Source organism: Haliotis rubra, unplaced genomic scaffold (assembly GCF_003918875.1).
Source record: "Haliotis rubra isolate DU_JTF1 unplaced genomic scaffold, ASM391887v1 Scf534, whole genome shotgun sequence".
NCBI classification, from domain to species: Eukaryota; Metazoa; Mollusca; class Gastropoda; order Lepetellida; family Haliotidae; genus Haliotis; species Haliotis rubra.
The window spans coordinates 637042-650281 of NW_025767229.1; the positions used below are offsets into that span (position 1 = coordinate 637042).

A 13240-nucleotide genomic window follows, 5' to 3' on the forward strand; every position below is an offset into this window, starting at 1 on the left:
AATGAACACTGTATCTGAAACAATCAGAATATATAATTTAACTAAAGGCAAACATACTTGACTGACTGAAATCCCAATTTCTGAACATAATCCCAGCAGCTCTCCAGACTGACAGGATCAGCTGTGTCGCACCGCCGCATTGTGCTCCCTGCTCTCATTCATGTTGCATCTGACACCATAACCACGCCTTACCTTAACAATCAACTAGTTGGACAATCAACTAATTATAACATCATAAAGACCATCAATTACAACCTAAATAAACGATCTCATGATCATATACAGGTCAAAACGAGTACAACTTGTTCCACAGGTTCAAGGTTGTTTTAAATAACAGCTAATGGTATATCAGAGTAAATAGATTTGTCATGGTTGAGGGGAGGCGACTTATCAGTCAATTAGATAAATCATTGAAGGCAAACCAAGTTTTATGGATAGTCAACTTCTTTATTGCAATGAATGCGACGTTTCGGTGTAGATACTAACAACTTTATCAAGCAAGTCAGGCCAAATAAAAAAATGTTGTGGTTCCGTAACACCACTTTAAAATTTAGGGTATATGGGTAGGATTTTTGTTAACATTTTTTTTTAGAAGTAAAGTACAAACTAATAACACATTAATCAATGTATAATTGTTTATTCAGTCAAGGTTTCGGCCATTCGACTTTCTCTATCAGAATGACCGATGTCCGTCGGTGCTGGGAAAAAAACAATTGTATCTAAAAGCTTATTTCATTTATACCGCTTAAAAAAATAGGGTCGGCACCAGAGTTCAAGGGTCAGTCGGGTAATTGGAAGCACAACACTTTTTTTAGGCCTGATAACGGTGTTAAAGTACTGTCAGAAATAGAAAAAAACTGTTTTTTCGCATTCATATCTACATTTTATGTAGTTGATATGTGAAAGTGTGAAATATCTGTTAAACTACGTTTGGCCTAACTACAGTCTCAGTGGTAGGGAGATAGAAAACGTAAAAAGAGGACTTTACTGAGGAGAGATTAGTGCAGAAATGAGCAATGCAAGTCCAAAGCGACTTATTTGGAACAGGCTATTGCTTTATGCAAATTAGTGTGCGATGATATTGTATTACAAAGAACACTTTTTAAATGCCCATTTTGAAATTAAACTTAGCTTCATTACAAACTATAGCTGACGTAAAAAATAATAACTTTAATACTGAAACTATTAAGGATGTAGTTGCCATGGAGCACTATCACTATTCATAAAAAGAAATGTTTGAATGAAAAACTATTTTTCACAGCACTAGTGAGCCATGACATGTTTATGCATGGGCAGGGATTTACCTTGAGACCTGTATACTCTTACCAGACACTTCAATATTACCATTAATACTATGTTGTATTTAATATTGTTGTAATTCACTTACTGATATTGTATTGTGTATCATGATCATCACATTGTTACAGTAATTAAACTGCAAATAATACCATAACCCGGCTAGTAGCAGACTCAGTGACAACTTATTGTTACTTGATCCAAATTTTTACAAAAAGTATTTGGATTTTTTCTGCATCCCTGTGGACGCTCTAATAAATTTCGTTGCGTCCATTGTCAATTTTCATGCGTACAGGATGCAGGAATTCAATCTTTAAGCCAGCTCTAGTTAGCTACATTATACTGTGTGAGTGAGTACGGTGTGTTTTATGCCACTTTTAGCAATATTCCAGCAACATCACAGCGGACATTATACTATGTCACCCGTTTCATGTAGTTAAATGACTACAAATATGAATGATTGTGAATGTGATGTACCCTTACAGACGAATATGTGTGCATTTATCTTTATGTATATGTTTCACAGCATTTGTTTTGACTCGTCAAATAAATCCTCAAACATGATCTGTGAGCTATTCCTGAACATCCCCGGTTACACCAGTGGAAACAAATGTTGTTGCAGCAGCCATAAAATGTCTGCTTCCTGTGATGGGATTCAACCTGCTGACCTGACTCGAGGTCAGACATCTTCCCTACATAACCAAAGACGTTAACTCTATCAGCTAGCAAAGTCAGGGTGTCATCTGCACCCACACCCTGGTAACTGTACATAAAGAAGGATAAACTGTACACACTTGAACAACTCTGCTGAATACTGCACAGATATTTAGAGAAAAACAAATCCTACATGACTTTTCAGTGACATTTAAGGACACAATAGTCATCTTCACATTTACATTATTTAAAGGTCACATGCAACCAAAAAATCAAACATAATTAAAACACAATTATCACTTATTCATGACATATAATATACATTGCTGGTTATGAAAAAGCATATAAACAAAATTATAAGCGTACAATCACAAATCAAAAGTGCAATATTTTGTACTTGGGTTTACTTCCCAAGAAACGAAGCAGCGGGATACCGAACCCAGTCAGAGCGGGTGGGTGTGCACTCAAGTGTAACGGCTGGTTCATTTGCAGATGCCGTCACGGCTCATTGTCTGTGTATATATAGAGATGTTGTGTTATTAAATACATGCTCATTTTTTGTGTATAACATTTTGCAATCAACAGACATCATAACATGTCACGTGTACAAGTATCACACCTGCCTGTCTGTGTAATTACATAATGTGACAGAGACCGAACTCGGGCCATAAATCAATGCGTTTTGTTTATGGTGTATAGCCTGATAGGTGTTAAGTTCAAATTGCATGTGGTCAGTGATCTTAGTTTTGTATTGAATATTGTCATTAGCAGACAGGCAGGCAGACACATAGGCGTCAATAAAACAGACATTGAGTTTTGTCTGTGACAACGATATATCTATATCACAGTTAGAAATTCTGTCAACGCTAAATAATGACATTACTTTTAAGTATCGAACTGAGAAAGTGACTCGGTAAGAAGAACGTGTGGTGAAATAGACAAATGAAATTATATAAACAGTTAAATCGGTAATCTACTGTAATAACATATAAAAAGCTCGCGCATGTGAAATATCAACAAAACATTAGAAAAATAGCTCACACCAAAGCCTTCACCAAAAGTCACACAGCACAGGATTAAAATAAGTTCGTTTGATACACTTAAACATTTAGGGTAGTGTTTTTGGAACAGATACCTTTTCAGATATGATCTGAATGCTGAATATGATGGTGCAGTTCTAAGAGTGTGGGTAACGGTGTTACATTCCGTGGCTGAATAAAACACAAAGGATCTTTGGCCATACCTGAGGGTCCTGACTCTAGGTACACACTAGAGGTTCTGTGAAGCGGATCTGAGAGATCTTGCTGGTGTGTACAGCTGGAGATGTTCACAGAGATAGTCAGGAGCAGCACCAGTTACACACTTATAGATGATGCGCAGAACAATTCTGTGACGGACAAGTAGCCAGTGCAAGTCCTGAAGTACAGGTGTGATATGGCTAGACTTTGGACATAGAGAAACTTCTCTTACACAAGTATTCTGGATCGGTTGTAGTTTTGAAATTAGCACTTGCGGAGCCGAGCAAGTAAACTGTCACAGTAGTCTAATCTAGACAATACAAGACCAGAAGAAGGATGAACGTTGATTCTTTAGTCAGGTAATTTCTTATTGCTCCTATATTTCTCAGTTGAATGGAACAGACTTGCAATACATTAAAATGCAGAAAGTCACAGTGTAGGGACAGGGCCAATATTCGTTATAATTTCAGATTGATTATAATCGATCGGGGCAATATAACATTACAAAAGGACAACCACAGACAGATGTAATATTTGCCCAGTCGAGAATGTCCGATACACGTGGACTGTCACTTGCACGACGATGTCATTGCGACCACAACGACACTGACAGCAAAATACAGCAATCACCACACCCTTACTGATCACAAGACCACGGTCTCGGCGACAGCATTCGCATCTAACAGCTGGCATTCTATGCATTAAAACAACAAAGTGTCCTTCCGCAACATCTTGGACTTACCCATCTGGAGAACGAATCATCTGGAAGCGTGAAATTAACAAACGGATAGCTTCCAATACCTTCTGCAAGTCCACAGATATGGCGGGTGATGAATGTGGTACTATGTACGAAACTACTACTGTTACTAGGGATGGAAATGAGAAGGCTTCATTTGAAAGGAACAATATTCGCCGAACAGATTTCTTTCTACACAAAGCCTGTCGTTTGTCTTATTCATGTGACCATGTGGTGGTGGGTTCATTTGTTACATACACACATTTATTTTATTTATTTTTTTCATTCTCGGAGAAACAAGCTACAGAGGCTACTGTTCGGGCATGGTGGCGAAGAAAAGAAACTGACTCCAAAAGTCTACGTCACTGCTCAACATGTCACGCATCATGCATTGTGTAAATCAATACACCTAATTATTTTATTTTGATTGTAGCACACACTGAATTTACTACTTCAACTTTCAGTGTTTGGCGTCATTATTAACAAGAGATCATTTATTTAGTCGGTTACCAAATAGTGTCCAGTTTACCACAAAGCAGTTTTATACTAAATTTACGACAATGTAATCTAGTTACTAACGTCTAAAATACAACATTTAAGGTCTTCTTTTCTCATGCTAGTACGAATGTCAGGAATAAACAAATCGCTTATTAAATAATGGTACTATGTAAAGTAATTGTGTCATTCCTTTTTCAACGGGTCCGATGTCACGCGACCTTGTTTACGTCTTTAGGATTTTACGTACGCTTAACTTGGATAGTAATGCGTGTTTCGTCCATGTCATTCGAGATTCTTATAATCTATACTCCTAAAAAAAAAGTAGGAGAACCTGAACTTTCAATTTCGATAGGAAGTATTATAAGCGTTAACAAAGACAGACATCTGAAGAACGCACAACCATTTCTCTTTATCGCCATTCTGCAACACAACGCATGGAATGCACGTGCGCAACGCAGTAGCCCCATACACGTGCATGGGGGAGGCTGTAGGTGAATTCGTAGACTAGACTGGTATATATGTCGTAGACGGATTGAGCGGTGGATTCGTAGACGTTATTAAAATGGGAAAAGTTCAACCTCAATGATGATGAAAATCGACGAAAAGTGTTTGCATTTTGTTAAATAAATAAAATATATCAGGTAAGTATGATCGGCGGTGAAAATATGCTTGAAATAATAAAATAATAAAATATGCTTCACAGCGGTCCACGTCCGACAAATTTGTGTAAAATTAAAAGATATGTATTAGGTAAGTATCGTCATTCAACATTCAACTACGCAGACCAGCAGAGAAGTAGCAGAAAACACTTCTTAAGAAAACACATCTCCTACACAGAGTATTTCGCAATCAAAATCACAACAACTCAGTGAAACCTGTTAATCCACATTCACAACAACTCAGTGAAACCTGTTAATCCTTCCACAACAATGAGGGGCGGTGGGGTAGCCTAGTGGTTAAGGCGTTCGCTCGTCACGTCGAAAACCCGGGTTCGATTCCCCACATGGGCACAATGTGTTAAGTCCATTTCTGGTGTCCCCCGCCGTGATATTGCTGGAATATTGCTAAAAGCGGCGTAAAACTAAACTCACTCACTCACTCCACAACAATGAAAACAGTCGGGAAATTATGATGAGTAGACTAATTTTGTCCTTTCATCATTTTCGTTATACACATTCTAAGTAAAAATCAAACTTAATATATACTATTATTCAATTATTAATACACGTCTACGAAATCACCGTCTACGAACCAGTCTGGGTTACGAATCCACCGCGTCTACGAACTGGTTTAGTCTACGAAATCACCGTATCTCCATGGGGTGTCATTCTTGATTTTGACGGTTTTCAAGAAGGTTGACAAATCACTGTAGACCATTAATTTTAACAATCATCTTGCCTCACACAGTTGTTAGTGTTTGTTTGTAGCCGGGTTATTTCTTTTTTGTTGTTTGAAAATGAAAATCGTACACATGCAAATTTCACGTCATACACCATTTATCTTTCAAGAGCGATTACTGTACAAACAACTATGGTCATAAGGAAGTGCAAGTGGTGATGCACTCTCAAAACATTCATTATTATCATATCAACATTGATTGACTCCGATATATTCCCCAATTTTTTCAACCGTATACTAAAAATGAAGTTCCACTACACTTTAAAGAGTATATATACATATTGCCAGAATACTGGTTAATTGTGCTAATGTTTATAACTCCCAGACAAACGTAACTTCCATCATATACATATATTCACAACTAATTATTTATTATGTTTTCTCTCTCTCTCACACTCTCACACACACACACACACACACACACAAAATTTCGGATTTTATCTGCATTGTACGTAGGGCGCCATTTAATAGCGTACGATTGCTGCGTGATCAGCATGACCCGTTTGGCTGAGGACTGGTCAGTGTCATCTGCTAGTAGGGTACATGGGATATCTCCATTGACGAGCACATCCTGCTCCGTGATGAGGTCATTGAGGTAGACAAGGCACATGGAGGCAGAGAGTACTCTCCCTTGTCCTACACTTTGCTTTATGTAGAACGCCCGGCTCGTACATCCGTTATTAAGTATATATGGACATGAGTGTTCATAGCTGTGATTAACAAGGTGCCAGGCACGACCTTATATTCCAAGATCAAACAGTTTCATTTGTTGACTAGTATGCCAAATCAGGATCGAATGCGTGATCCTCTCTGTGTATACTTAGAATTGATCGGGGTGGTCAGGCTCGCTGACTTGGTTGACACATGTCATCGTATACCAATTGCGTGGATCGATGTTCATGCTGTCGATCACTGGATTGTCTGGTCCAGACTCGATTATTTACAGACCGCCGCCATATAACTGGAATATTGCTAAAAGCGGCGTAAAACTAAACTCACTCACTCACTCCACAACAATGAAAACAGTCGGGAAATTATGATGAGTAGACTAATTTTGTCCTTTCATCATTTCGTTATGCACATTCTAAGTAAAAATCAAACTTATTATATACTATTATTCAATTATTAATACACGTCTACGAAATCACCGTCTACGAACCAGTCTGGGTTACGAATCCACCGCGTCTACGAACTGGTTTAGTCTACGAAATCACCGTATCTCCATGGGGTGTCATTCTTGATTTTGACGGTTTTCAAAGAAAGGCTGACAAATCACTGTAGACCATTAATTTTAACAATCATCTTGCCTCACACAGTTGTTAGTGTTTGTTTGTAGCCGGGCTATTTCTTTTTTGTTGTTTGAAAATGAAAATCGTACACATGCAAATTTCACGTCATACACCATTTATCTTTCAAGAGCGATTACTGTACAAACAACTATGGTCATAAGGAAGTGCAAGTGGTGATGCACTCTCAAAACATTAATTATTATCATATCAACATTGATTGACTCCGATATATTCCCCAATTTTTTCAACCGTATACTAAAAATGAAGTTCCACTACACTTTAAAGAGTATATATACATATTGCCAGAATACTGGTTAATTGTGCTAATGTTTATAACTCCCAGACAAACGTAACTTCCATCATATACATATATTCACAACTAATTATTTATTATGTTTTCTCTCTCTCTCACACTCACACACACACACACACACACACAAAATTTCGGATTTTATCTGCATTGTACGTAGGGCGCCATTTAATAGCGTACGATTGCTGCGTGATCAGCATGACCCGTTTGGCTGAGGACTGAGCAGTGTCATCTGCTTGTAGGGTACATGGGATATCTCCATTGACGAGCACATCCTGCTCCGTGATGAGGTCATTGAGGTAGACAAGGCACATGGAGGCAGAGAGTACTCTCCCTTGTCCTACACTTTGCTTTATGTAGAACGCCCGGCTCGTACATCCGTTATGAAGTATATATGGACATGAGTGTTCATAGCTGTGATTAACAAGGTGCCAGGCACGACCTTATATTCCAAGATCAAACAGTTTCATTTGTTGACTAGTATGCCAAATCAGATCGAATGCGTGATCCTCTCTGTGTATACTTAGAATTGATCGGGTGGTCAGGCTCGCTGACTTGGTTGACACATGTCATCGTATACCAATTGCGTGGATCGATGTTCATGCTGTCGATCACTGGATTGTCTGGTCCAGACTCGATTATTTACAGACCGCCGCCATATAACTGGAATATTGCTAGTGCGGCGTAAAACTAAACTCACTCACTCTGTGTATACTGGGAGATTATTTCTCTCACGATAAAGGTTGGCACTGCAGCGCCGTATCCTTTACGAAAACCGCTTGAAGTCGATGTGGCAAATCTATATATGGACACTTTTCAGAGGATTCAATACCACTCAAAGGTACCTTTTCGAATATTTTTAATAATGCTGATCATGTCAAAGTTATTCTTCTGTAATTCGAGGGGTCGGACTTCACTTTATTGTTGCCTTTATAAAGAGAGATGATTGTACCAGTCCTGAAGAAGCTTGGAGTATAACAAAGCAGTGTTATCATGTTGAATAAGTTCGTGAGATGTTTGAGAAACGGCACCCCCCTCCATTTGTACTGCAGTCTGGGCCTGGTGCTTTTCTTAATGTCAACTGTCTAACGACATCCTTTATCTCTTGACATATAAAGTTTTCTTGTAGTATAGGGTCACTCTTCTGTTTATTCATTGCCTATATCTGTTCTTTTCGATTATCTATTTCATCTTGGAAGTTTTTGTCAAATTCCGGTCTCTCCAAGGGAGACAATAGGTTAGTACTTCACTTTCCTTTAAAAAATCGATAATAAAATGAAAATTAACATCATTAAAAAGATCCTTAACAGTTTTAACACTGAAATATTTACCCCTTGTAATGGAAAAATCAATACAGTCAAGCATGCTTGACCGTGATTCTCTCATCACAAGAGATACAAAATGGAGGATCCTCACCTTTTAACAGGTATTCATGAGTATATCAACTATGGCCAATGCGACGTCGTCGCATGATGACCTCTTCAAATCTGGACTGCTAGCTTTGTAATCAGAGTATGGAATAAGAAGTGGTGTCACAGATTTGTTGAGTGCTGCCTTAGCAGCAAGATCGGCCATTGTGTTCCCAGAAATACCAACGTGGCTGGGTAACTAACAGAGGACGATGTCATATTGGCCAGTAGCACGATGGTGCAATAACAGTGTAATCCCGGGTTATTTACAGTTGGTCTGAGTAACGAGGGTCACGTGAGCTATGTGTAAAGGTGAGTGGGTGAGTTTAATTTCACGCCGCGTTTAGCAATAATACAGCAATATCACTGTGCGGGACACCAGAAATGGGCTTCACACATTGTACCCATGTGGGGAATCGAACCCGGTCTTCGACGTGACGAGCGAACGCTTTAACCACTAAGCTACCCCACCGCCCCGTATATGTAAAGAGTCGGGGAAACCAGCATATTAAAAACATAAGCAAACATTCCAGTCGTGTGTATCATGGAGAAAGGAGGTCACATGGTATGGCTGTGTTGACGATCAATTGTGTCAACCAAGCGTTCACTTGTACTTCATTTTATAAACCATTATGAGGCTTAGTTTCATGTCATTTCCTATCCCATCATGCCAGCCGACGGTTGGAAAGAGTATTTGTCAAGCATTTATGTTAATACTAAACCCCAGCTTCTTTCACGGGTCCGACAAAACTGTATCACAAAAGGATACAAGTTTTATATCACATGAAGAAGTCGTTAACTCAAGATGCTTATTCACTTCAGATAAGTTAAACGTTCAAGCGGAAAACAAGTGGTAGACAGACGTAATGGCGGCGAAGAACGATATGATATAAAAATGTTGAATTTTACAGATTATATTTTGTACATCAACGTATTGACATACAACTCTTTTGAGTGTCATATACCCTCACCGCAGCCCTGAAATCCACACCTCAACAACCTCATCATTAATGGCGCAAAGATTAAGGACAGCCCATCTGACAGATGATCGGTACCAGAATGATACACCTAATTACATATGATTACAACAACCATGCAATTTCTGAACTGTCAACTGAATTTAATAATACAAGTACACAGATATGATATATTAATACTTAAACTGAACAAAACAGTTGTTTTGCATATATACAGATACGTCTAAACATTTTTATACATTATAGTTCAGAACATTATGTACAGAAGCTACAGTTTTGAACAAGAAACTATTTTAAAAACATGAAAACAATTAGTCAAACGTAGCAGGAACAAAAATAATATTTTATACAAGATTGGAGATTACACAAATTGAGTCATTTTACCTTCAGAAAATAATTAAAGGGGGAGCATGTCCCCGGACCCCCCTAGATCATCGGCCACTTTGCTCCCCCCTCCCCCTCCCTCAGTAAGAAAACTTAACTAAGGCCCTGTCTTTGGTAATTTGCCATAATGTAGATAAAGTGGTCATATTATTCAACATGCAGTTTAAATTTTATATCGCTATTTGTACATCCATATTAATCGGTCGTATTCGTGATTTCGGAGATGGTACGGTGTTCTCCATGTTTTTCATGCAACTCATGCTGCACGTGCTGTTCACAAGGACCAGCCCTATAAAATGCACCCCCCAAACCTGGTTGAAACATTCACATTACGTCAGCAGGATGCCGCGACTCACGACAGCTCAGAGGAACCAGGCGCCAGGAAGACTTGAAGCTGGCCACACTGCACAAGCCGTTGCCAGTGACTTCAAGATCAACGTTTGGACCATCTACAGGCTGCAGCAACGTTTCCAGGCCACCAACACCACAAATGATCGCCCCGGTACTGGCAGACCAAAGGTGACCACAAGACGACAAGACCGCCATGTTGTGCGACAGCATGTACAGAATCCCTTCATGCAGGCATCCGAAACAGCACGCCAGACAGTGGGAACACACGGAAGACCAATCAGTACTGATACAGTACGCCGACATCTTAACAGCGGGAACATCCATTGCCGTAGACCTTACCGTGGAGCTATCCCCACCCCTCGTCATCGGCGTGAACGGCTACAGTTTGCCCTACAACACCAAAACTGGCGATACAGGCAATGGAGAACTGTTCTGTTCACAGATGAGAGTCGGTACTGCGTATCAACTGCAGATGTCAGAACAAGACTGACTGACTGAGTTTGGTTTTACGCCGCTTTTAGCAATTAGAACAAGAATATGGCGACGACGTGGCCAGCGTTACTCAGACCAATGTGTTATGGAAAGAGACTCATGAGGAGGTGCAAGCATCATGGTATGGGGTGGAATAGGCCTGAACAAGAGAGTGGTATTCAAGAACCTTGGCCCAGGGAGAGGAGGCATCACAGCGGTGCGCTACATCGACCAAACTCTCAGACCCCACGTCATACCACATTTTGCACGTCACCGGAACAACATTTTCCAGCATGATAACGCCCGTGCCCATACTGCCAGAGCTACATGGGACTTCCTACAGCAGAACGGTGTCAACATTATGCAGTGGCCAGCCCTTAGTCTTGGTTTAAACACAGTTGAACATCTTTGGGATGAAATTCAGAGGAGACTGAATAATGTCATACCAAGGCCAAACACAGCCGATTTATTGCGCCAGGCCTTTCTCAGAGTGTGGTTCAAGGTGCCAATGGCCATCATCAATCGATTGGTGCACTCCATGCATAGACGCTGTGCTGCAATTATTGCCGCTCGTAGTGGTCACACTAGATACTGAAGTCAAGAGTCTGAATGGACTGCAAACGTTCACGTAATGTCTTGGAATTGTGCTGAGTTATTCATTGATGTGTCAAGATAGTTTTTGATCTGCTTATTATGTACATTTCTGTAATGATTTGATAACAGTGCCTATCTAATTTTGAATTCGTACTGACGTTTTTTTTGCTGCTGAGTATATTTGCATCTTTTCGTGCGATCATGTTATGTAAGTCAAGTGACATCTCGGCTTTCGTCACCTGGATCTTAATGCTCGGACAAGATGTTTAATGAGAAAACATTTGCATAAAGAATATTTGTCACAGGTCGCCACCTAGCACGATACGTCCAGTAAGTTCCATAAGTTACGTATATATGACGATTTGTTGCTTAACACGTTCAGAAAAGCATTATTGTACCCAAATATAAACAGAAGAACGTTCTGGATTTTCCTTTTTTCACTTTGAAAGAAGCTATGCAATGCACAATGGTTACTCACATATACTGTGATTCAATTTGAAGGTAAAAGAATATTACCAAGTGGACAGATCTCAATAACTGTTCTTTCACAATATATTGCAATACGTATCGCAATACAGAAGAGTGTATCGCAATATATCGCCATACGAAATTTGGGGCAATACACAGCCCTAGTTCTTAATATTCGTTTTAAATGGTATTCTGCTGGGTGCATTGTCCATGAATATAAGAAAGTTATGTAAGATTATTTTGGTAATTTTCAACACTTGTACGTGTCTAACTTGTACGAGTTACCTCATTATATTCTATGCACTTTCCTCAGCTGCGCTACATCACGTGTATTCTGTTTTCCAATGTAATCTAGAGTGTCTTCACTTCCGTGTAATCTTTGCAATTGTTTATTGCAAGATATATTGTCAATAAATTATTAATTCACATGATTTTCAGACCAATTAATTGTCTAAACTTGTAATTTTGCTTGTTTTATTATATAATGTAGCCCTCATGAGCTGCCCCGAATAAAGACAGGCCACTAATATATAGCTGCTTCTCTTGGTTATTTTAAGGTGTTGCGATCCCAAGCTAATTTCCCCACAACAAATTGTAGGTATTATAGAAGCGACAAAACCCTTTCCACATCCAGAAGAAATCTCTGTTAAAAGCAGAGTCGACTGAACAAATGAAACAATATGTCACCATGCGATACGATGACAGAGCACGTGTTTATGAATCGCTATCAAATAATGATGACACCAGGTGTTCGCGAGAAGCTGAGTGTATTCTGCCCTGCCGGTGGCACCCGTCGTAAACATACGCTGAGTCTAGTCAATTGTTCACCTGAAATAATTCGGGAACGTATGGTATAAGTAAAAATAGGGAATTGTATCATCATTTTTGTCAGTGATGCATCAAATTTGGAAATTTCCTCCACATGTCCACCATAAATCGTCTTGAAAACTTTACTGGGGCCTTGAATGTTGTAACCTTGATCAAACAACTTCTTAGCAAGTGTGGCCTGACGCTCTTTGAAATCCTGATAGAAAGAGCACGGTCGATTGTACCTCAAAAGTTGTGAAATGTAAACACCAAAGGTTGGAGCTGTTGGAATATTGCTCGACATGAAAGGGAAGTGGAAATCATCCCTTTTGTCATACAGACTTGTGGAGATTTTTCGTG

The 13240-nt window shown here is 39.4% G+C and overlaps 1 protein-coding gene across 2 annotated transcripts in view; it reads right to left on the minus strand.

The window, feature by feature from the left end:
* LOC124253185 (transcription factor CP2-like) overlaps window positions 1-4009 on the minus strand; it is a 42461-nt gene extending 38452 nt beyond the window's left edge. For both annotated transcript variants that reach the window (XM_046686909.1, XM_046686908.1), the window contains exon 1: window positions 3931-4009. In XM_046686909.1, the coding sequence (XP_046542865.1) occupies window positions 3931-3950 (20 nt within the window). In that variant the 5' untranslated portion in view covers window positions 3951-4009. The remainder of the gene's footprint in view (window positions 1-3930) is intronic.
* Window positions 4010-13240: the final 9231 nt, after the last annotated feature.